The sequence below is a fragment of the Triturus cristatus genome, chromosome 5_1, assembly GCF_964204655.1.
Source record: "Triturus cristatus chromosome 5_1, aTriCri1.1, whole genome shotgun sequence".
In the NCBI taxonomy this organism is placed as follows: Eukaryota; Metazoa; Chordata; class Amphibia; order Caudata; family Salamandridae; genus Triturus; species Triturus cristatus.
This window is the reverse complement of record NC_140587.1, coordinates 697,490,401-697,513,324: the sequence shown is the minus strand read 5'-3', so window position 1 is coordinate 697,513,324 and position 22,924 is coordinate 697,490,401. Positions and strand designations below refer to the sequence as shown.

At 47.7% G+C, this 22,924-nt stretch overlaps 1 protein-coding gene across 3 annotated transcripts in view; it reads right to left on the bottom strand.

Moving 5' to 3' along the window:
• Positions 1–22,924, bottom strand: part of PRKDC (protein kinase, DNA-activated, catalytic subunit) — a 2,754,228-nt gene that overhangs the window by 1,343,201 nt on the left and 1,388,103 nt on the right. For all 3 annotated transcript variants that reach the window (XM_085605657.1, XM_085605658.1, XM_085605659.1), the window contains 2 exons: positions 8,583–8,707; positions 8,342–8,491 (listed from right to left, as the gene is read on the bottom strand). In XM_085605657.1, the coding sequence (XP_085461783.1) occupies positions 8,342–8,491; positions 8,583–8,707 (275 nt within the window). The remainder of the gene's footprint in view (positions 1–8,341; positions 8,492–8,582; positions 8,708–22,924) is intronic.

Sequence of the window (22,924 nt, the reverse complement as noted above, 5' to 3'; positions counted from 1 at the left end):
GTTCAAAAAATTTACTCTACATTCCCTATCGCAGCCACATCCCTGGACTCGAGCATCTCACCTCCCCCTAGACCGCCCCCTCACCCAGACCAGCCCTCCCTTGAGTACTTCCATCCTCTGGATCTGGACACCTTAAGCAAGGTGGCCCAACAAGTCAAGTCGGGTTCCCCTTGTGATCCTGCCCCCCCAGAGATCCTTATGCGAGCCAGCAAAACCACCCTGCCCGCAATTCTAGACCTCCTCAACACCTCCATATCTGCATGTTCAGTCCCCATGGCTTGGAAACAGGCCATGGTGCGGGCACTGCTAAAAAAAACCAGCCTAGACCCAGACGACCACGCCAGTTATCGCCCCATTTCACTTCTCCCTTGGGTTAGCAAGGTGTTAGAGAAACACATAAACGCGCAGCTGGTCCAGTTCCTGGAGGACCACTCTCTACTACATACTTCCCAGACAGGCTTCAGACCAAAGCATGGTACTGAAACCGCCTTATTGGCAGTCACCGAAGAAACCAGAAGGATACTAGACCAGGGAGGATCAGTGGCAGTGATCCTCCATGACCTAAGTGCCGCCTTCGATACGGTCAGCCATACCACCTTGCTAGACCGTCTCTATAACATCGGGGTCTCAGGTGACGCCTTAAGGTGGTTCGAGTCCTTTCTGTCTGGGAGGTCGTTTCAGATCTTCGATGGAAAGACAGTATCCTCCAGGAAACCCTTGAGCTGCGGAGTGCCACAGGGCTCTTCCTTGAGCCCTGTGTTGTTCAACGTCTACATGAGGCCGCTGGCGGGTGTTGTCGAACCGTATGACATTAAAATCGTGTCATATGCCGACGACACCCAGCTTGTGGTCTCGCTGGCAACGGAGAACAATACTCACTCCGCAGCAGACCTGTTAAACTGCCTAGTGGACGTGAAGGGATGGATGACCAACTCCTCCCTTAAGCTGAATGGTGAAAAGACGGAGCTCATGCTCCTGGGACCAACCTCTCCTGTGTCTTTCACCTCCCTATGGCCCAGTGCCCTGGGTCCCCCGCCCACTCACAAAGAAAGTGTTAAAAGCCTGGGAGTATGGCTAGATAACAAACTTTCCTTCTCCACCCAGGCCAAGAAGCTGTCCGCCACCTGCTTTGGCCTACTCAGAATTCTGAGGAAGGTGCTCCCGTTACTTCCCCTAGAGGCCAAAAAGGTGGCAGTCCAAGGTCTGATTCAATCTCGCCTGGACTCAAATAACGCTTTATACTTGGGGGCCCCGGAGATGACCCTCAGGAAATTGCAAATTGTTCAGAACTGTGCAGCACGCACTTTGCTGAAAATTCCACGGACCCAGTCGGCCAGACCTGCTCTGAAGAGCCTCCACTGGCTGCCAGTGAAGCAGAGAGTGTCCTTCAAGGCGCTATGCTTGGCACATCGCACCTTTTGGAAGACGGGACCTGCCATATACACTGGCTTGGTTACCCCCTACCATCCTAAAAGGAACCTCCGGTCTTCGGAGGCGTTCCTGGCCGTTGTACCCAGGGTGAAGCGAGCTAGGTCTGGAGGCAGGCTGTTTTCCTTGAACACCGCTAGGCTATGGAATGCTCTTGCCATCACACTCCGCTCCAACCCTGACCTTCTTGCATTCCGGAAAAACCTAAAGACACTGTTGTTTGTTCAATCCTATGTACCTTAAGCTCCCTCAGTCACTTTCCCTCTATCCAGCGCTTGGACGCCTGCGGGCAGCAACCGCGCTCAATAAATACTGTTACAATTACAATGTTACAATTACAGTGTCAGGGGGATGTGAGCAACCCATTAGCCTTTTGTAGGTCTAGGTATAATGCATCATCAATATAATTAGGATGGAGCAAAGTATCTCTCTTCATCATCAGTGTACTCATAGACCCTGCCTGGATCCTTCATATGCCAAAAATCAGAGCTAAAAGAGAACGGAGACTCTGTTGGTAACTGTGTCACCGTAGAAGTGTTGGGTGATAATCAGACTGAATGATAACCAGTTGCGCTTTTATAATCTCGTAGCCGGGCCCAAGGTCTGTATGGGATCGAATATAGGTGTCGGAACGGGTCATCCATTCACAAATCAAGTTCACGGTCGGTGTTGGTGTGGCAAAAGCCAGTGTGAATCTCGGAGCCAGTGTGAAAAACTTTACCAATGCAGTCAGCCTCCTTGGGACCATTTAATTGAAGATTTGGGGTTCCTCGGACTGAAGAAGGGACATCATATCAAGGTCACTGAGCTGTTGGTATCAAGCAGGTTTAAATGTGGTTAGTTTTCAGGCTGGGCTTTCGGAAGACCGTATTGCTAGGAACATCTCATCACATTCAAATTTAATTTTTCAGAATACATTTTTTTAAATTCTTTCCTTTCCTGTATGAGAACATAGGTAGCTCTTGGCATGTCTCTAGTGTATTCAGTGTAGGCCAATGTTTCTTAATAATTTTCACAATCTGAGTGATATGTGTGCAAAATGTGGTGATTCAGATGTTTTTCTTGACTGAGCTCTTTTGTTTTCACTTAAGTATTTCTTCTTGAGGACTATACCAAGCCCTTTTAATTGATGTTTTATCAGTTTCTTAGGGTAACCTCTGTCTCTTAGTTTAGTACTCAGAATGTTTTCTTCCTTGAAAAAAATCTTCTTTCTCTGTACAATTCCTTCTTGATCTTAAAAACTGGCCATAAGGTAGTCCATCTTTTAGGGTCCGAGGATGGACGCTTTTGTACTGTAACAGCGTATTGCGCTCAGTCGGCTTTCTGTAAAGACATACAATTAGTTGATTGTCCTTGTTAAGTACCAGTAGATCAAGGAAAGGGACCTTTTCTTTGTCTGCATTGCAGGTGAAGGTAAGTGAAGACAGGCAGTCGTGAAGATAAGTAATGAACATTTTCAATCTTTTCAATCTTTCCTCCGTACCTACCCATATCATGAAAATGTCGTTGATATATAGTTTCCAACATTTGATGTTATCATGAAATGGATTGTCCCGGGTAGTGATGCATTTGGTTTTCAAGTTACCAACGTAGAGATTGGCTAGATTAGGGGCAAAACTTGCCCCCATAGATGTTCCAGAGCATTGCTGATAATATGTGGAGTTAACCATGAAGTAGTTTGTGGTTAGAGCAATCTTCAGTAGGTCAGCAATGAACTTGGATGGAACTGTGTTTGGGGTAGGACGTGAATCTAGAACTTTCTTGATAACACAGATACTTTCTCTTTGTGGGATATTGGTATACAAGGATTCTATATCCAGTGTCACATGGATTTCTTCCATGGGGTTATAATCCATACCTCCAATCAGATTAATCATATATGTACTATCACGTACTTCGGTCTCCAGGACAGGGACAAATTCCTTGATGTAAGTGTTTATATATTGTCGTAATGACTCAAGGACTGATCCACAGCCGGAAAGTATGGGTATACCAGGGGGATTCATAGTGTCCTTATGAATTTAAGGTAGGGTGTACAACACCGGGATCCTGGGGTTCTTTTGATTGAGGAATTCAAACTCTAATTGCGTGAGCAAACCTTCTTCAAGGCCATTCCTAGTTACTTCATGTATCCGTTTCTTGATCTCTAAAAGAGGATTGCGGTTGAGCTCTTTGTAATGATGAACATTTCCCAGTTGCCTCAATATTTCAGCTTCATAGTGAGTTCTATCTTGGATCACAATTCCTCCGAAAATTTTCTGCCGGTTTGATGAGGACAGACTTCTTTCTTTAGCATCAATAGTGACTCTCGTTCTTGTAATGAGATGTTATATGGAGTGAAAGATTTCTTAGATTTTATTCTATTGATGTTGTCTAGAGCGGCTTTCACAAAGGCGGGTATCTCTGGGAGCATTAGGGCATTTGATGGCATGAAGGTATATTTGGACCTTAGAATGGACTGTTGTACAGGAGGGACTGCTTGGTTATCCTGGAAGAAAACTTTCAGCCTCAATGTTCTAAAGAATTTATGAAGTTCTGTTTGCAATTTGAAAAAGTCGGTCCTTTCTGTCATAGCAAATGACAATCCTTTATTCAGGAGGGATAGGTCACTGCTGCTAAGTTGATGAAGCGAAAGAATGAAAATGGGAATGGTGCTCTCCTGATTAGGGTGCTCAGAATTGAGTGATAGCTAGTGTAAGGTTTGACTCTTGTCAGACTTGATTCAAACAAGTGGGGTTTTGATGCCGCACCTCAGTTATGGACCCTCCAGACCCCACCGGTAGTATTGTTGGCGCGTTTGTTGCTCCCCAGCAAACTGGTGCCATGTTCTTTTCTGGTCTATCAATGTGCAGAGGTTAGTCTATCAATGTGAAGACCACACAGACTGGATCCTAACCCAACACTGACGTTAAATGACTATATTAATTATACCACCGGCATACCAGAAGTGCCCAGGGTAAGCATAAGTCCTTCTCATTAATCACAGCCCACGATTAGCCATGCAGCCCAACTAATTCCATCTCACATTTTCAATCCCCAGAATCTCCATTTTGAAGAGACCCCGTAAACATAGAGGGTCGAAACTTCGTCGAGAATTGATAGAGGATAGTCCAAGAAAGACTAGAACATATTCTAGTGTCTATGAATCACTCTGACCCCCTTATGGACATCCTTTCTACTCCAATAACCAACTCCCCTTTTTAAAATTGTCACTGTAGTTATATTCACTGTTTTGGTTATAGTCACTCCACTGGGGTCAGATAAGTCACGAAATTCCATTATGTGTGTGTAAATAGTGTTAATATACAGTATAAATTTACGAATATTTTCTACTTCCAATTGAAAATAAAAGCACTTACTTTGGCTAAAGTGAGTGCTGCATGAGAACTGCTTTGTGGCGCTGTGTTTTCCTTTAGTCATATGTGTTCTTTGAAGTCAATTATTTAGTATAACTTCAAAATAAAATCAAATGTAATACATATTGACCACATTGTGTGCTACTGTTCTTAAATAAATACAAGACAGTAATACCGTGTCAAAACTTAAATGATTCCATGATTTAAATGAGTTCCTTGTGAACAACTGTAGATTGGCTGTCAGCTATACCCAGTTCACTGGGATGTATGAATTGCTTTTGTTTTTGTTTAGTAGATATTCTTCTAACATCTTTGAAAGTTTTGGACAGTAAAGAGGACGGGAATTTCACCCACTTATGTTCCAAGAATCGCCTGGGAGAGAACCATCTTTTGCCAGCTTCAGTTTTAGTTCTTTTCTTTAATTGGGGGTGCTAAGAGATCCAAGTGGTAGCAAGGGTTATGTTGTAATGATTCAGAAATTATGGGGATGATGCCATAATCCTTGTCTGAGAACATAATGTTTCTAGTTTTGGTGATTAAGTCATATTTAGATTTGTGCTGTTTTTCAGCAACTTATTAGGGAATATAGTGCATAAGAGATTTGGGAGATAATCAGACCAGTCAATTGGAATCGGTTTCTCTTTTACAATGAGGGACGGGTGTACCCCTATTTTTGTGAGTACATTTTTGACAGAATGGGATGTTCACACAGGAAAGCAGATTGGCCATCAACTGTTTTGCCAATCCAGTGAAGGTTAAAGTCTCCAAGCAAGAAAAAGAACTAGCTAAATCATTAATTGGCCATCACTTGTTAAGTACAGGACTGTCAAACATGGGATCCCCTACACGTGAAGGAATAAGACAAATTCACAGGGCAGTAGGCATTCGGCCAAAGATAATGAGGCTGCGTAACAGAGAAAAGGTTTGAAAAGTTTCATATTCCATCTGCAGTAATGTGAGACACACTATATGATGGCTTTGATGCTCTTGAACACAAACACACTCTATGGTTACATAGGCAATTGTAGAAAAGATCAAGATCACGAAGGTGATGTATTTTATTTGTTAATTTATTCAGGCAGATACACCCATGGCCTGGAGCTTCTGATGCCTGCGAAGGGATCCAGCAACTAACAAATATTGCCTGAACCTTCGCACGCATCGTTCTACTTCCAGATCCTGGAACCTTAAACAAAACAACACAGAGCATCCTCGCACTACAGAGAGACGCAAGGATGCTCTCATATTACAACATTTTCCCTTTCTTTGCAAACATTAAACAAGAGTAAGCATAAGCACAAAGCCTGACCTCACCAGATTTCTTCCTCACCACCATAAAGGGAGAAACGCATTCCGAACAGTCAAGCGGTGCTATAACCCTTTCACTACACAAACATTTAGGAACAGACTTAAGTTCATCTCTCACACTTAGTGGGAGAGGATGCACCTTGTGAACAACTGATTGAGCGTCTGACTTGAGTCAAATCTGATGCTGAAAACCCTTGATCTTTTCGATTTTGTTAACAAACAAACTAGGAAATTGATGTAACACTTTTTCGATGCAAGACAAGCGTACCTCAATACCTACGCAACCGACGTGACGATCTTCCTCATGAGGAACAACCTCAACGTAACCCTCAGGTACCTCTCCCAAAGCAATGCGGTGATTCGAACCAGGCACCAAATACAAACCCATTATTTCCAAGTCTTGCCATCCGATTATGTTACATCCTTTGACAGCTATGTAAACCTTGGTGCAAATACACCTTCACGGACACTCCACCCTAGACATAAAATATCCCAACATGTCTATATCGGACTCACAGAAAGCCTTGGGATTCACATCCATCTGAGTTAAACTGATACATCCATTCTATTTGTTAAGAAACATGAGTTCTGACAGAATTGTAATCGGTGAGCCAGGATCGGCCATAACCAGAACCTCAATCTTTCCAAACAATGCATTACACCTGGGTCCTTTAACTCTTTGTATTAAAAACAGCATTACATCCAACAGTCAACACTTAATGCATTTGCTCAGAACACATTTTAACAGAATCAGTAATCTCAACACTTAACTCTTGTAGATTTTTTTCTAGATCTACAAACTCCTTGGAAGTGACCAATTTTGTTGCATAGCATGCATCTTTTACCCATTGCAGGACAGTTAGGATTATTGCTGAGATGTGTCCTAGACCCACATCTAAAATAAAAAGGAAGAACCTTTTTGAAAGGTTGCCTACCAGGTTTAGGAATATTGACTGCATTCACAGATCAGCACCACCATGCCCAGAAACCTTTAAAGTATTAAGAACGGCTGTTGATGTAACCATTGAACGATCAATGCTTTTAGCAATATCATGTGGTTCCACGAGTGTTGGTTTCCTACAACTAAAAAGGCGTTCCTGAATATTCTTGGAAAAACAGTCAAAAACAAATTGATCCCAGATGTAAATATCAATATAAGCCTCAAATTCACATGTGTCTCCCAGCACCCGTAATGCTGAAATATACTCATCAACACTCTCTTCTGCGCTTTGCCTCCTCATGAAGAAGTTATGTCTCTCAAGCATTATACTTAGCTCTTCATCATATTTTTTTCCCTTACGAGCCAACGCCTCCTTGTAAGAATCCCAGTTCTCACCATCACCAGAACTTCCTTGGGGAGGAGCAATAGAAGGTATATTTTCAAATACTTGCTGAGCTACAAGACCCAGACAGGCATATAATATTGTTACCTTGCATGCAGGGGGGAACTTGACAGCGTCGATGGCAACTAGATGGCTCTCAAAAATTTGTATCCATTGTGGCCACCTAACAGTGGGCTTGCCTGGATGTTGCAAAAAGGGTGGAGGCTGCGCAAACTGCTGTGAAGTGGCCATATTGCAACCCCATAACAATAAAAAAAAACAATAAATAAGATATGGCAGTGGAGAAATCCAAGGCAAGTAGTTAAATGAAACAAACACCAAAAATACGTCCGAGTGAGAGACGATGAGGAACAGAAATTTAAATAAAAACAATTTCCTCCTTGCTTCCCTTCTTCTTTCCTTTTTTAAAAAAATAATAATCATGTCACTGTCAGTGTGAATCAGGGGTTCGCAAAACAATGTTAAGGTGAGCCTGTCACGAGAGTGCAGGCTTGAAACCAGAGAAAACGTAATAGCGAAGAGTGTACCTGTCACCACGAGGACAGGAAAACCAATAGTAAGCTCAAAACAAAGGTGTGCCTGTCACCGTGAGTGCAGGCAAACCCCAATCCTACCTGTGGATCTGGAATCTAGGGATCTTAACAGGTGCTGCGAGCTGTCAGAGAAACGCTCAGGTTAAGGCCTGGGCGAGGTGCCCAAAGCAAAATGGCTGCCAACGTTGATGATTCTTACGTCTTGAGGTAGCGTTGCCTACGCATTAATGCACCTCAAGTCTCCTGGGTTGCCCGTAAATCAGTTACCGCAATGAGCCACAATAGCACAGTATTTCAATAGCTGAAGGTTTAAGCATGATATAACAAATAAACATCATGAAACAAACAATGCATATAAGCCCTCACACACTACCTGTGATTCATGACCTGGTTGAAGTCTTTACTCTTTAACTGGATGTAAATATCAGGAATCTCCTCAGCTCTGTACATTACCACTTCCAGGCAGTAGGTTTTCAGTACCCCGTGAAGTTTTGGAAGCAAGTAGAAGACAACTGTCATAAATCTGTGAACAGATGAGCAGAACATTTCTGAAATTGTTGAAGTAAAAACAAAACCATGTGTGTGCGTGTTGGGACGGATGTTAGCTGTTTTACCTGTCAGCCAAAGGAGGGAAGTTCTTTGCCACTTTATTCAAACACATGATAAATTTGTCCTCCTTTGTGCTTTGATGCTTTTTTAGTTCCTTGATGACAAGATCAAAAATGGGTCCATCTATAACCTACAAAAAAGATATATATAATTCCATGCTGCAGCTATTCTGAAGTCAAACTTAAACAATCTGATATTAGATGAAGAAAACACAAGCTCATACACAAGGTAAAGAAGACTTGATTACTTTTAAACCATCAGTATCATCTGCACTCTTTAGGTTTGATTTCTCTTTTTTTTTTAACAAAGAAATCCTTAAACAATTAAAGGGCTAAATGATGCTCTCTGCAGATTTTATAAGAATTCTGTGGCACGGACTACAAATGGCACTGTATTCGGCTAGTACGGCAAGTAAAAACCTAGGAAATCATATAGGTACGTGATTGCGTGCATGAAAAAGTATTGGATGGTGAAGACTATGTGAAGGAGATGTTTTTTAGATCGCCAAGTAGGGTTAGAGCATAGTGGTTGCACGTAGAGGAAAACGTTACCAAAATGCTGATTATTTAAGTAGCATGTGTTTTGCTAAAGGAGTGAAGAAGCTGTTGAAGTGTGAGTAGTGAATATAAGTGAAGAGTAAGGGTGTGTGTGCGTGTGTGTGTGTACGTGTTTGTGCATGTGTGTAGAGGTAGCATGTGTGAGGATCAAAGAAGGGTTTTAATTTTGGTACAGCAAGCACAGCTAAGTCAGTGAGGGTTCAAGAATACCTGCATCCTCAGCATCAGTCCAGTGTGCTCTTTGCCACTGATCCAGTCAAAATGATGCTAGGTCATTTGTTTCTACTACTTTGTGCGATGCATATGACTATATTGTACTCTGTGGTACTGGCAAATGGAAACAGTTATAATTTAAGCACTTGCTGAAAAAAAAGTTACTCACCTTCATAAATGCTTTTTCTCATGAAAGGATAGCAATCTGCTGCCACTGACAAAGATGAGACACAGACTGGTGCAACAGGAGGTGCTGTTGCTGCAGCTGTCAACTCAATGTATTTTGCAAGATTCTTGCCGTCCCCAACTCGTGCTTTGGCAGATTATGCCAGGTGGCTCCACAACAGTGGGTTCATTGGTGCAGAACCTGGACCTGCCAGTTTAGGTAAGTTGAAGGATCTGAGTCCACCTTGGTGGCTTCCTTTTTTTAATTTTTTTTTTTTTTTATGTAAACCCTCAATTTATGAACTGCTAGCTGAAGCACAAGTTACTACTTGTGTAACAATATATCTGTAAGAGACATTAGTTAGTGATAGATTCCTTACCTTAGAATATCCCCAGGCATCAGATTGGATCTGGAATGTTTTAGTCAGCAGTACCCCTGCGCGTTGGAAGGTGGCGTCGTGTGGCTCCATGTCTATCGCTGGCGTCGTAAGTGCCGAGATGACGTCACGGAGACTATTTAAGCACCAACCATGCGTGCTGACGTCAGTTCTGTACACGACTTTCCGTGCCAGGAATGCAGAGCCATGCAAGAATCTGACCACTGGTGCCATGAAACTAGGCCCCGGAAAGGGATAACCTGAACCCTAGAAATCAGTTCGCAGAACGGGGAGGATGGGTGGGGCGGTAAGGAATCTATCACTAACTAATGTCTCTTACAGATATATCGTTACACAAGTAGTAACTTGTGCATCTGAAAGAGACACGTTAGTGATAGATTCCTTACCTTAGAATAGATACATCAGCAATACCTACCTCGGAGGTGGGTCTGCAAACCAAAATCACACCAGAAAGTCCAGGAGAACCAAACGGCTAAAGAAGCGGGTTCTCCGGACTCGGTTGTCTAGGTAGCAGTGCTTGGTAAAAGTGTGCAGCAAGGCCCACGTAGCTGCCTGACAGATGTCCTGAAATGTGTCCCAAAGCAGTAGTGGCTGCCGTTGCCCTGGTAGAATGGGCACGCAGCTCCACAGGAGGCTCCTTCTAGCCAACGGGTAACAGGGTTTGATACAGAGAACGACCCACCGAGAGATGGTCCGTTTGTGCATGGCCCGACCTTTTTTGGCACCCACGTAACTAACCAAAAGCTGGTCATCCACCCGGAACTATTGTGTGTGCTTCAGATAGAACGAGAGCGCACGTTTTGGGTCCAGACAATAGAGCCTCTCTTCTTCTTTTGAAGGATGCGGAGGCGGAAAGAGGGTGGGCAAAGTGATGGTCTGCCTGATAGGGAAGGGCGTGACAACCTTGGCAAAAAAGAAGGACAAGTCCTAAAAACCACTTTGTCCGGATGAACTGAGAGAAAAGGAGGTTTAGAAGAAAGAGCCTGGAGCTCACTCACTCTTCTGGCAGAGGTGATAGCTACCAGGAAAGCCGTCTTCATAGTGAGAAGACGTAAAGGACAGTCATGAAGTGGCTAAAAGGGAGCACACTTCGGATAAGTCAAAACAAGATTTAAGTCCCATTGAGGCATTAGGAAGGGCACGGGAGGAAACGTGTGTGTGTAATGCCTCTCAGGAAGTGATTAACAATTGTGGACTTAAAATGAAAAGGCTGATCTGAAAGCCGTAGAAAGGCAGAAATGGCCGAGAGAGAACGTTTAATAGTGCCCAGAGCAGAGCCCTGCTGGGCCAAAGAGAGAAGTAACAGAAGGACCTCGGAAAGAGGGGCAGCAAGGGGATCCACAGCCTTTGCTGTGCATCATGCCACAAATGTTTTCCCCACCTGCAGGCGTATACCGTCTCAGTGGAGGGAAGTCTGGCTACCAGAATAATGTCAAAGACTTTGGAAGGAGGGTCGAAAGCTGTCAACTGTCGCCGCTCAAACTCCACGCATGAAGGTGGAGGCTGGACAGGTTGGGGTGGAGGACCGTCCCCTGTTGCAGCGACAGAATATCCTCCCGAAGAGACAGTCGAATCGGGGGAGTGATCGCCATGCTGAGTCGCACGGGATACCTGTATCTTCGTGCCCAATCCAGAGCCACAAGGATGACTTGGGCCTGGTTGCGACGAATCTTCTGCAGCACTCTGGGCAAAGTGGTATAGGCAGAAAGGCGTACAACAGACCGCAGCTCAACTCGTGATGAAAAGCATCGCTGAGCGAGTGCCGCCTCGGAAACTCCAACGCCCAGAATTGATGACATTGCGCGTTCTCTTCGGTGGCGAATAGATCTAACCAAGGCTCTCCCCACTGCCGAAAGAGACCGTGCGCCACCTCCGAGTGAAGATGCCATTCGTGAACCATCATGCACCGGCGGCTGAGTTCGTCCGCTCTGGCGTTCAGAGAACCTGCCAGGTGGTGAACCATCAAGGGAATGCCTTGATGTTCCAGCCATGTTCAGAGGCGGAGAGCCTCCGGACATAGGGTCCCGACCCCATCCCGCCCAGTTTGTTGCAATACCACATGGTGGTGGTGTTGTCCCTGAAGACCTGCACTACACATCCCCGGACAGATGGAAGGGCCATTGACCCAATCGCGATGTGTGAGCCACCATTGCAATTGTCGTGCAGCGCCCTCCGAGATCCGGATGTGATCGGCCAGGTTGCCCCGATGCTGTGCCCACTGGAACTTCAGAGCAGAGCCCGCATATGCCACCTGGCATGGTGCACAACCAGGAGGTCATTAGGTCCAGGAGCCAGAGGGTCATCCTGACAAACCCGGGATATAGTCCGAAAGATTGGAATCATAGCCTGAATATCCCGGATTCGCTGCGCGGGAGGATAAACCCGAAACTGTGTCGAATCCAGAACCGCTCCGATGAAGGGGAACGTTTGAGAGGAACTTAGGAGCGACTTTGGCAGGATGATGGAGAACCCCAGCAAATTCAGGAGGTCGGCCGTAGTCTGAAGGTGGGAGACGACTGCCTGAGGCAAGTCCGCCTTCAACAACCAATCATCGAGATAGGGGAAGACTGGAACCCCCGAGCTGTGCAGATGAGCTGCGATCACCGCCATCTCTTTCGTGAACACCAGAGGGGCACTGGTAAGGCGAAGGGTAGCACGGCAAACTGAAAGTTCTCTATGCGCACCGTGAACTGCAGTGAACCCCGGTGGGCCGGCAGGACGGGAATATGAAAATATGCGTTCTGCAAGTGCAACACTACCATGCAGTCACCACGGTCGAGGGCAGCCAAGACCTGAGCCAGAGTCAACATCTTGAACGTCTCCTTCCAGAGGAAGCAATTGATGTTCCTGAGGTCCAAGATGGGACGCAGGCCCCGTTTCCTTCTTGGGGACCAGAAAGTAGTGGGAATAACAACCACGTCCCACTTCTGGCCCAAGAACACGCTCAACGGCCCCCTTGGCCAGGACGGCCGTGACTCCTTGCTGGAGAAGCGCAAAAAGGTCCCCCGACATGCGGTGGAACTGAGGTGGCATGGCTAGAGGGGCAATCCCGAAGGGGAGTGAGTAGCCCCTTTGAGCGACATGCCCGGGGGTCCTTAAAACACTCCAGCGCACTATCCGACGTATCGCCAAACAGGCAAGTACCATCAAAGGGCATGTCCATAAGGGAACTTTGTACATCCCCTGAAAAAACAATGGACCGCAACCAGGCGTGACGACGGAGGGCCACTGTTGTGGAAATAGCCCTACCCAGAGAGTCCACGGTGGCTAGTCCACACCTAATGGAGAACTGTGCTGCATCTTTCCCCTCAGCAACAGCTTGGGAAAGCATTGTCTGAGCCCCCTCCGGACACTGAGGCAGCACCTGCGCAACCGTGTCCCACACAGCATGGGAATAGAGGCCCAAGAGGCATGTGGTGTTCACCAACCGCAGCACTAAGCTGGTAGATTAGAACAGTTTCTTGCCGAACTGTTCCAGCTTTTTGGATTCCTATCCGGCGTAGCGGAAGGAAATGCGACCAGCCTCTCCAGGGTTGGGTGGGAGGACAGAAAAACAGGGTCACCCAGGGCCGGGCGATGGCGCCGGGCCACATACTTATCCACGGGAACCCCCGTGGCCTGTCTAGACCAGGTGCCCATCAAGACGCCAGGTAATGCCTCATTGAACATAAGCAGGGGCTCCGAAGAGCGTGGTGGCGGCTGAAGTACTTCAGTGAGGAGGTTAGTCTTGAGGATCACTGTAGGCAGGTCAAGGGCCTCAGCTGCTCTACCGAGCACCATGGTGTATGTGGCGCCCTCCTCCATAGCCACAGCAGGAGGAGAAAGAAAACCAGGGTCAGAGGAGAGGTCAAGGCCACCGGCATCCTCTAGCTCTTCCGTCCATTCCTGTTCTGACCCGCACTGCCATGCGAGAGGGTCCCCAGACCCCTACCAGTCGTCCCCTTCTTCCACTGCCTGTAGAACAGGATGTGGTGGTGGGAGGGGGGGGGGACAGGGGAATACAAATGGTCGAACGACGCCAGTCGACGCCGGTCCGGCTCCGTGTCCCAATTAGGGTCCCAACCAGGAGCAAAATTGTCCAGGAACCCGAGCAAGGGCGAGGTGTAATGAACGGAACCCACTGTTGCTCCGGGATCGGAGCCGCGGGCGGTACGGGGGCCGGACCCACCGGCAGAGGCACCTGCGGCGCTGGGGCCGTCGGCGGAGGTCCCTGCAGCGCTGGAGCCGTGCGCAGCGCCGGCAGCGGAGCCAGCCGCAAGGGAGGGCCCTCAACGGTGACCGCGGAGCCCGGAGGCGCACCGGTGGGAGCCCGACGCAAGGGAGGGCCCTCAACTAGGACCGCGGGGCCCAAAGGCGCACCGGCGGGAGCCCGAGGCCTGAAGAAGCGGTCCATGGCTGCAAGAAAATCTTGCGCCTGGGTAGGAGTCGCCGACGGACCCGGGTAAGGTGGGTAGGTTGCAGGACTCACAGGCTACAAAGGAGCCGTGGGGGTGGTACCCCCGGCCCCCTCGTCCGCATCCGGAGACCGACGAGGGGACGTCGGAGACCGGAAACGCTTCTTCGATCTCATCTTATGACGTCTCTTACCCGAATCCGAGTGGGAAGACTTCGACCCCGGGGAGCGATGACAATGGCTCCACAAGCGATTTCTCGAGCGACCCCTGGTCTTCGAACGGCGCGGAGACGACCGCCCGGCCTCCAGTAGCTTACTGGACCGCTCCCGCAAGGGCTTCAGAGCCATGGCCAGACAGTCGGAACATGACCGGGAGTCCTGGTCGAGCTCCAGACAGTAGAGACAGACGCCACGGGGTCGGCCACTGATATCGTACGGCGACAGGCCCCGCAGGATTTAAATCCAGGGATTCCTTATGTGGCACCAGGAGTCAAAGACTCAAAAATGGAAGACAAAAGTCTCAAACGTTTAGTCAAAAAGTGACTAAGGTACGTACTCTAACCAGATCTGCGCTTGCTGGGGCGCGCATGGGTGGCACCTAAGTAGTCTCCGTGACGTCATCTCGGCGCTTACGATGCCAGCGACGGACGCGGAGCCGCACAACGCCACCTTCAGACGCGCAGGGGTACTGTTGACGAAAACTTTCCGGATCCAGTCTGACGCCTGGGGTAATTCTAAGGTAAGGAATCTATCACTAACGTGTCTCTTTCAGATGAAGGTAATGTTAGTTTCTACTTTTACAGATCATTATCTGTTCATCAGAAGTGGGCGACTTTGGCAAAGGAAAAGCCTTTGCCAACTGTCAGGCTTTTCATTAGAATGAGGTATTTTTCTGGACGAGAAAGAAAACCGCCCCTTGTTGTGTTATATTAATGTTTCTTGCGCCAGGAAAGTTACCTCTCAATATAATGTTCTCTAATTAGGATGGGTTTACATTTTGAGGGAGAGGCCAACCATGAAATCCCTCTACAACAAGCCTTGGTGAGCAACAACTCGACCTCTCTCCCCCTAGTTACCTTGGTATGCATAAATGAGTATTTGCAGCACTTAGTTAAGATGTGGTCTACCCTGAGCCACCACATGTAGATGCTATGTGGATCCAGATCTGAAATTCTGACATTTTAACTGGAGACATGACTTCCTACCATAAGTCATAAGTCCAATTTGACAGGAACAGAAGTACACTCCCATAAAGAAATAATTTGAAAACTGTTATAATAGAAGAGGCCGCTCCACATCCATGTCTTAAGAGCATAAAAAAAGAACTGATGCCAGGAATCTTAAATGGATACTAACCTCCACAAACAGTGGGAGAAGCATACCCGTGGCTGGAGATACAATAATGTCCCCTGAAACCCCCACAAAGGACATTTCTAATAAACGTGCGTGGCCCTAGTGTGGAGTCAGGAGCATACTTACAGATGAAGATCCTGCAGGAAGAAATATCCATCAGCAAGGCTAGGTGGCCATAGATTTTCCTAATTTGAGATACAAACATGTTCAAAAATTAAAGAATTTTTTATTAAGAAGGTGGACCCTTCATTTCAGGAATTGCAGAACACTGGAATTTCATTTCTGAGGTGAATCTTTTGTCCGCCATTTCGTCATATTTGTACGTGCCTATTTTCGTCTGGACAAAGGATGGTAAAAAAAATGATCTTGAAAACCTTTCCAGAAAATTCTGCTTACAACTGTGAACCAGTGTATCATAAGCAGACTGAGCTGATGTGGTACACAGGAGACGTCCTGCTGAACTGTTTTTAATTTGTTTCACCTTCAAAGCAGATACTCTCATGAACTAAGGTAGAGACCATTTGCCTATGACATGCAGGCTAAAACGTGGTTGAATGTTGTCTTATTCAGGTAACTAAAGCCCAGTGAAAGCAAGTCCTTATGACAGTGTTTGTGGTCAGGGCAGAGTTCAGTGTCCAAAGTTATTTTAAGCATCTTTACTGCAGGTGCTGGAAGGGCAAAAAAAGTCTGTGGGCCTCAACATTACAGGACCTGTGTGAGTCAAAGACTCGCTTGAGGATTTATGTCTTTTGTTGTTTTGTTACAGATGATTTCTGACCATCCAGTGGAAGATGACAAAGGCAGTAGCCGAGTGGAGAGCAGCCTGTGTCTGAATTAGTTTCAAGTTGTGGCCTGGAAAGCCAAATTATTATATGAGACAGGGAAGATCTTGAACAGAAATGGTGCAATCACCAATCACGGTGCTCTGTGGTATGCTGCATTCTCTTGACTAAGGACACATGCTGAAGGATGCTGTCAAGGTGATAAGTGTGCTGCTGGACAGCAAGAAAAATAGGCCATATTTAGGGCTTTATCTTATATTCTAGGGTTATGGAGATTTTCAAGCAGAGTGGGGTTTGGAACCGTGTCCAATGCAGTAGAGCAGTCTATAAGCAGGAGGGCATCCACTACTTTGTTGTCCATTTGGAACTTAAATATGATAGGATGGATTTTGTTCTCCCACAGTGTTCCTAGCGCTTAATGGGGTCAATGACTTAGGCGAATGTAACTCTTTCAAATAATATGCATATGGAGGTTTACAATAGTTCTTAGATATTATGCCTCTGCACGTATACAATTGCATTGATGTTCTTAAAGCCATAAGCTGGCTGGAAGAAATATATGCAAGAACAAGTCTATAAACTCTGACAAGTTTGCACTCCTGCTTAAATGAGTTGCTGACCTTGCAAGTGTAGACTGTTTTTTAATAATGCGTTGGTGCTGTGCCCTACAAAACAAAACAAATATTTCCAGGAGGGTGTTGCCGCGAGAACTCTTTTTAGCTACATCAAATTGACTGAATACTGCAATGAAGCTCAGTATGCACTCTGTTCAAGCAAAGATACATTCATTACAGTATCAAGCAGTGCATAAAACGGAATAAACTCAATCGTTTTTTATGTGTGTATGCCTCTGTGACTTTGTTTTATAACTGGCTAGGGTTGCTTTAACTTTCTCTCTGCACTAACTCAGAGAGAAAGCCACAGCAACCTTAGAAGGACTCTGTGCTCGGCTTAGTGAAGCAAATTAGAATTTCAATTGGTATTGAGTCCTGGCCTTCCAAGCAAGGTGGTAAGACTGTTTTCTTATTTTTGTAATAGGGCCCGCTACCTTCTAGAACTATTCATTCATCCTGAATTTTTACAGGATAAGATGTAGCTCCAAAAGGCAGATAACTGTTGGAAGAGGGAAAAAGAACTGGCTTTGCAAAAATGAAAAACACTGCTTGAATACAAACAGGCCACAGAGTAACAGAAAATCGAAATATGAGCGACAGGAGGAACAGAAGGACAAGCATTTGCAATGCAAATTGGTCTCGCATTTGTAAGAGTTAGAGGTATCGGCATTGTAAATGACAATGTGTTTTACCTACCAAAAGAGTGAAAGGGGAAAGAAAATGAAAACAGAAAGGATGCTTGATAAAGGAGGAAAATGAAACGGAGATGGAGCAAATGTGAGAAAAGGGGACAGCTGGGGCCAAAAGAAAATATAGGGGCAATTGGCTTCGCCAATGTTTTTAAGCTATGTTGTAGAGAAGTGTGGCTGCTGTGCAGCATGTTGAAAATTTATAATGACAAGGATGAAGTAATTCCTTTAACGGAAGTGATGGTATAGGAGGGAACATTAAAAGGGAAATAGAAGGAAAGTTGAAAGGAAGATGCAAAGGACTAAATAACTGAGAAAGTGCGATGGAAAGAACAAGGAGGAGAGAGTGGGAAAAGACAATGGAGTGGCCTAGCGACAGGGTGATGGAGAAGAGAGAGGTGGATATAGTGAGGGAAGTTAAGAAAAAAGTGAGGAGCCCAGCTTTATGGGTACAAGCAGGACATGGTAATGCTGTCATTATGCAGCTCAGTTTGGGAGGGGGTGCAAGCAGGGGGTGTTGAGTCAGTGACAAGAGTAGTATGGACTCTATGCAGCATTATACCGGGTACAAGCAGGACAGAGTACTATAGGTCACTGACCGGGGTAATACGTTCACTATGCAGCTTCGTGTGAGAGGGGGTGCAGAGTCAGTTGCTGGAGTTATATGTACTTTATGCAGCGTTATACCGGGTACAAGTAGGGCAGGGCACTGCTGAGCCACTGACTGGAGTAATACTGACTTTATCAAGCTTGGTAACTGAGGGGTTTAATTAAAGAAAAAAATATATATAAAATAAACTTACCGTCCCGCTTCTGGATGGGTCCGGACTCCCGATCCCGCTGTCCTGCTTTCTCCAATTCCCTGCAGCTCTCGTCATCAAGGAAAGACGTCGGAGCAATCAGGGAAGCTCCGTCTTCCTCTGGCCAGTATGCGGGGCTCTCCTTGGTGCATGGGAGCCTCGTCCACACTCAGGTGCGAGATGCCTGCCTTCTGGTGTTCACTCTTCCTTTACTTTGCGCACTACTTAAAAACAAGCATTTGCAATGCAATACGACTCGTATTTACGCGAGACATATTGCATTACAAATGGGAGCTTCCGCGTTGAAGAAGGCTCGAACAGGAGTGGGAGGGTGCGAAAAATCTGCGAACTGCGGGAGGGTGCGAAAAATCTGCGAACTGCGGGAGGGGGCGGGGGGTACACAGGGCAGCAAATAGTGTTCGAGTAAAGGGGCTGATCGTATCGGAAGGAGCAAAATGACGACATAGGCATCAGGTGGCGGGACTAAGAAGCCAAACGCACAATTTACTACGTGTGTAACAATATATCTGTAAGAGACATTAGTTAGTGATAGATTCCTTACCTTTGAATATCCCCAGGCGTCAGACTGGATCCATTAAGGTTTTTCGTTAGCAGTACCCATGCGCGTCAGTAGGTGGCGTTGTGTGGCTCCGCGTCCGTCGCTGGCGTCGTATACGCCGAGATGACGTCACAGAGACTACTTAGGTGCCACTCATGCACGCTGACGTCAGTTCTGCACACGAATTTCCGCGCCAGGAACGCACAGCCATGCAAGAAACTGACCACTGGTGCCATAAAGCTAGGGCCCGGAAAGGGGATGACCTTAACCCTAGAAATCTGTTCGCAGAACAGGAAGGATGGGTGGGGCGGTAAGGAATCTATCACTAACTAATGTCTCTTACAGATATATCGTTACACAAGTGGTAACTTGTGCATCTGAAAGAGACACGTTAGTGATAAATTCCTTACCTTAGAATAGATACCCCAGCAATAACAACCCTGGTGGTGGGTCTGCGAATAGATTACACCAGAAAGTCACGGAGAACAGAACAGCCAAAGAAGCCGTCTCTCCGGACCTGACTATCAAGGCAGTAATGCTTGGTAAACGTGTGCAGCGAGGCCCACGTAGCTGCCTGACAAATATCCTGCAAGGGAACGCCGCGTCCCAAGGCAGTAGTGGCTGCCGTTGCCCTGCTACAATGGGCACGCAGTCCCACAGGAGGCTCCTTCTTAGCCAACGAGTAACAGGCCTTGATGCAGAGAACGACCCACCAAGAGATGGTCCGCTTGTGCACAGCTCGACCTCTTTTGGCACCCACAAAGAGCTGGTCATCCACCCGGAACTGTTGTGTGCGCTGCAGGTAGAACGAGAGCGAACGTTTTGGGTCCAGACGGTGGAGCCTCTCTTCCTCTTTCGAAGGATGCAGAGGTGGAGAGAAGGTGGGCGAAGTGATGGACTGCCCGATGTGGAAGGGCGTGACAACTTTTGGCAAGAATGAAGGACGGATCCTCAAAACCACCTTGTCTGGATGAACAGAGAGGAAGGGAGGTTTGGAAGAAAGAGCCTGGAGCTCACTCACTCTTCTGGCAGAGGTGATAGCTACCAGGAAAGCAATCTTGAGAGTGAGAAGACGCAAAGGACAAGTATGAAGGGGCTTGAAGGGAGCGCACATCAGATATGTCAAGACAAGGTTTAAGTTCCATTGAGGCATTATGAACGGCACAGGAGGAAACGTGTGCGTAATGCCTTTTAGGAAACGGTTAACAATCGGGGACTTAAAAAGAGAAGGCTGATCTGGGAGCCGCAAAAAGGCAGAGACGGCCGAAAGATAACCTTTGATAGTGCCCAGAGCAAAGCCCTGCCTGGCCAAAGAAATAAGGAACAGGAGGACTTCGGAAAGAGGGGCAGAAAGAGGATCCACAGCCCTAGCTGTGCACAATGCCACAAACTTGTTCCACCTACAGGCGTAAACCGTTTTAGTGGAGGGACGCCTGGCTGCCAGAATGACATCACAGACTTCGGGAGGAAGATCGAAAGCTGTCAACTGTCGCCGCTCAATCTCCACGCATGGAGGTGGAGGCTGGACAGGTTCGGGTGGAGGACCGCCCCCTGATGCTGCAACAGAAGATCCTGCTGAAGAGGCAGTCGGATCGGGGGATCGACGCCATGCAGAGTAGCTCGGGATACCAGAATCTTCGTGCCCAATCTGGAGCCACAAGGATGACTTGGGCCCGGTCGCGCCGAATCTTCTTCAGCACTCTGGGCAGAAGTTGTATAGGCAGAAAGGCGCACAATAGACCGCAACTCCACTCGCGACGAAAGATGTCGCCGAGCGAGTGCCGCTGCGGAAATTTCAACTCACAGAACTGATGACACTGCGCGTTCTCTTCGGTGGCAAATAGATCTAACCAAGTCTCTCCACACTGCTGAACCACGTCCAAGTTCAGACGCCACTCGTGATCCTTCATGCACCGGCAGCTGAGTTTGTCCACCCTGGCGTTCAGAGAACCCGCCAGGTGTTGAACCACCAAGGTAATGCCTTGATGTTCCAGCCATGTCTAGAGGCGCAGAGCCTCCTGACATAGGTTCCAGGACCCCACTCCACCCTGTGTGCTGCAATACCACATGGCGGTGGTGTTGTCTGTGAACACCTGCACTACACTTCCCCGGACAGAGGGAAGGAATGCCTTCAGTGCAAGTCGGATCGCCCGAAGCTCCAAAAGGTTGATATGGAGCAGGGACTCTGCCGGAGACCAGACTCCTCTGATCTCCGCCTCTCCCAAGTGGCCTCCCCATCCTAGGAGGGACGCATACGTCACCAGTGTGTGCTCCGGTTGGGGAAGGGAGAGGGATTTGCCATTGACCCAATCGCGATTCGTGAGCCACCACTGCAATTGTCATGCAGTGCCCTCCGAGATCTCGGCATGATCGGACAGGTTGCCCTGATGTTGCGCCCACTGGAACTTCAGGTCCCATCTGGCATGTGTCACCAGCAGGATGCAGGAGGCCATCAGGCCCAGGAGCCGGAGGGTCATCCTGACCGAAACCGGGATAGAGGCTGAAAGATAGGAATCAGAACCTGAATATCCCGGACTCGCTGCTCGGGAGGATAAACCCAAAACAGCATTGAATCCAGAACCGCTCCGATAAAGAGGGGTTTCTGAGAGGGATTCAGGTGCGACTTCGGCACGTTGATAGAGAACCCCAGCAACTGCAGAAGGTCGGCCGTAGTCTGAAGGTGGTTGACGACTGCCTGGGGCGAGCCCGCCTTCAACAACCAGTCGTCGAGGTAAGGGAAGACTGACACCCCCAACCCGTGCAGGTGAGCTGCGACCCCAGCCATCACCTTCGTGAACACCCGAGGGGCGTTGGTAAGGCCGAAGGGGAGCACGGCAAACTATAAAGGCTCCTGGCCTACCGTGAACCGCAGGTAACGCTGGTGGCCTGGCAGGACGGGGATGTGAAAATATGTGTCCTGCAAGTCCAACGCTACCATCTAGTCTCCAGGATCGAGGGCAGCCAAAACCTGAGCCAGAGACAACAATATGAACTTCTCCTTGACGTTCCGGAGGTCCAAGATGGGGCGCAAACCCCCCTTGTCCTTTTTGGAGACCAGAAAGTAGTGGGAATAATAACCACTCCCTACTTCTGGCCCAGGAACGCACTCGATGGCCCCCTTGGCCAAGAGGGTCGTGACTTCCTGCTGGAGAGTTGTCAAGTGTTCCCCCGACATGCGGTGGTACTGAGGTGGCATGGTTGGAGGGGTGGAATGAAAGGGAAGGGAGTAACCCCTGCGGACGATCTGCAATGCCCACTTGTCCGATGTGAAAGCGGGCCAGTGGGGGAGGTGATGGCGGATCCTGACACCGACTGGCGTGGGGTTCCCCCAGAGCTCGGATTAGGAAGGTTTGGAGGTAGAAGCTACAGGGCGGAGGTAGTCTGACCCCCACGCTGATTCCCAGACCCGCCCCTGCGGTAACAGCATCCGTGGCTGCGCTGAGGCTGGTTCTGTACAGGATTGCTGAAGGAACGTGCCTGGGCGCCCCTGCCTTGGCCACAAAAGGAACGAAAACCAGGAGTGGCTGGGTTTTTTGTGGAAAGACCCAAGGACTTGGCCGTAGCCCACAAGTCCTTAAAACGCTCCAGCGCACTGTCGGCCTTATCGCCAAACAGACGGGTTTCATCAAAGGGCATATCTATGAGGGAGCTTTGTAAATCTGGGGAGAACCCGGTAGATCTCAACCAAGCATGGCGACGAAGCGCCACAGTCGTAGAAATGACTCTACCCAGCGAGACCGCGGTGTCCAAACCACTCCGAAAGGCGAACTTAGCCACATCCTTACCCTCGGCAACAGCCTGAGACAGTACAGCTTGGGCCTCTT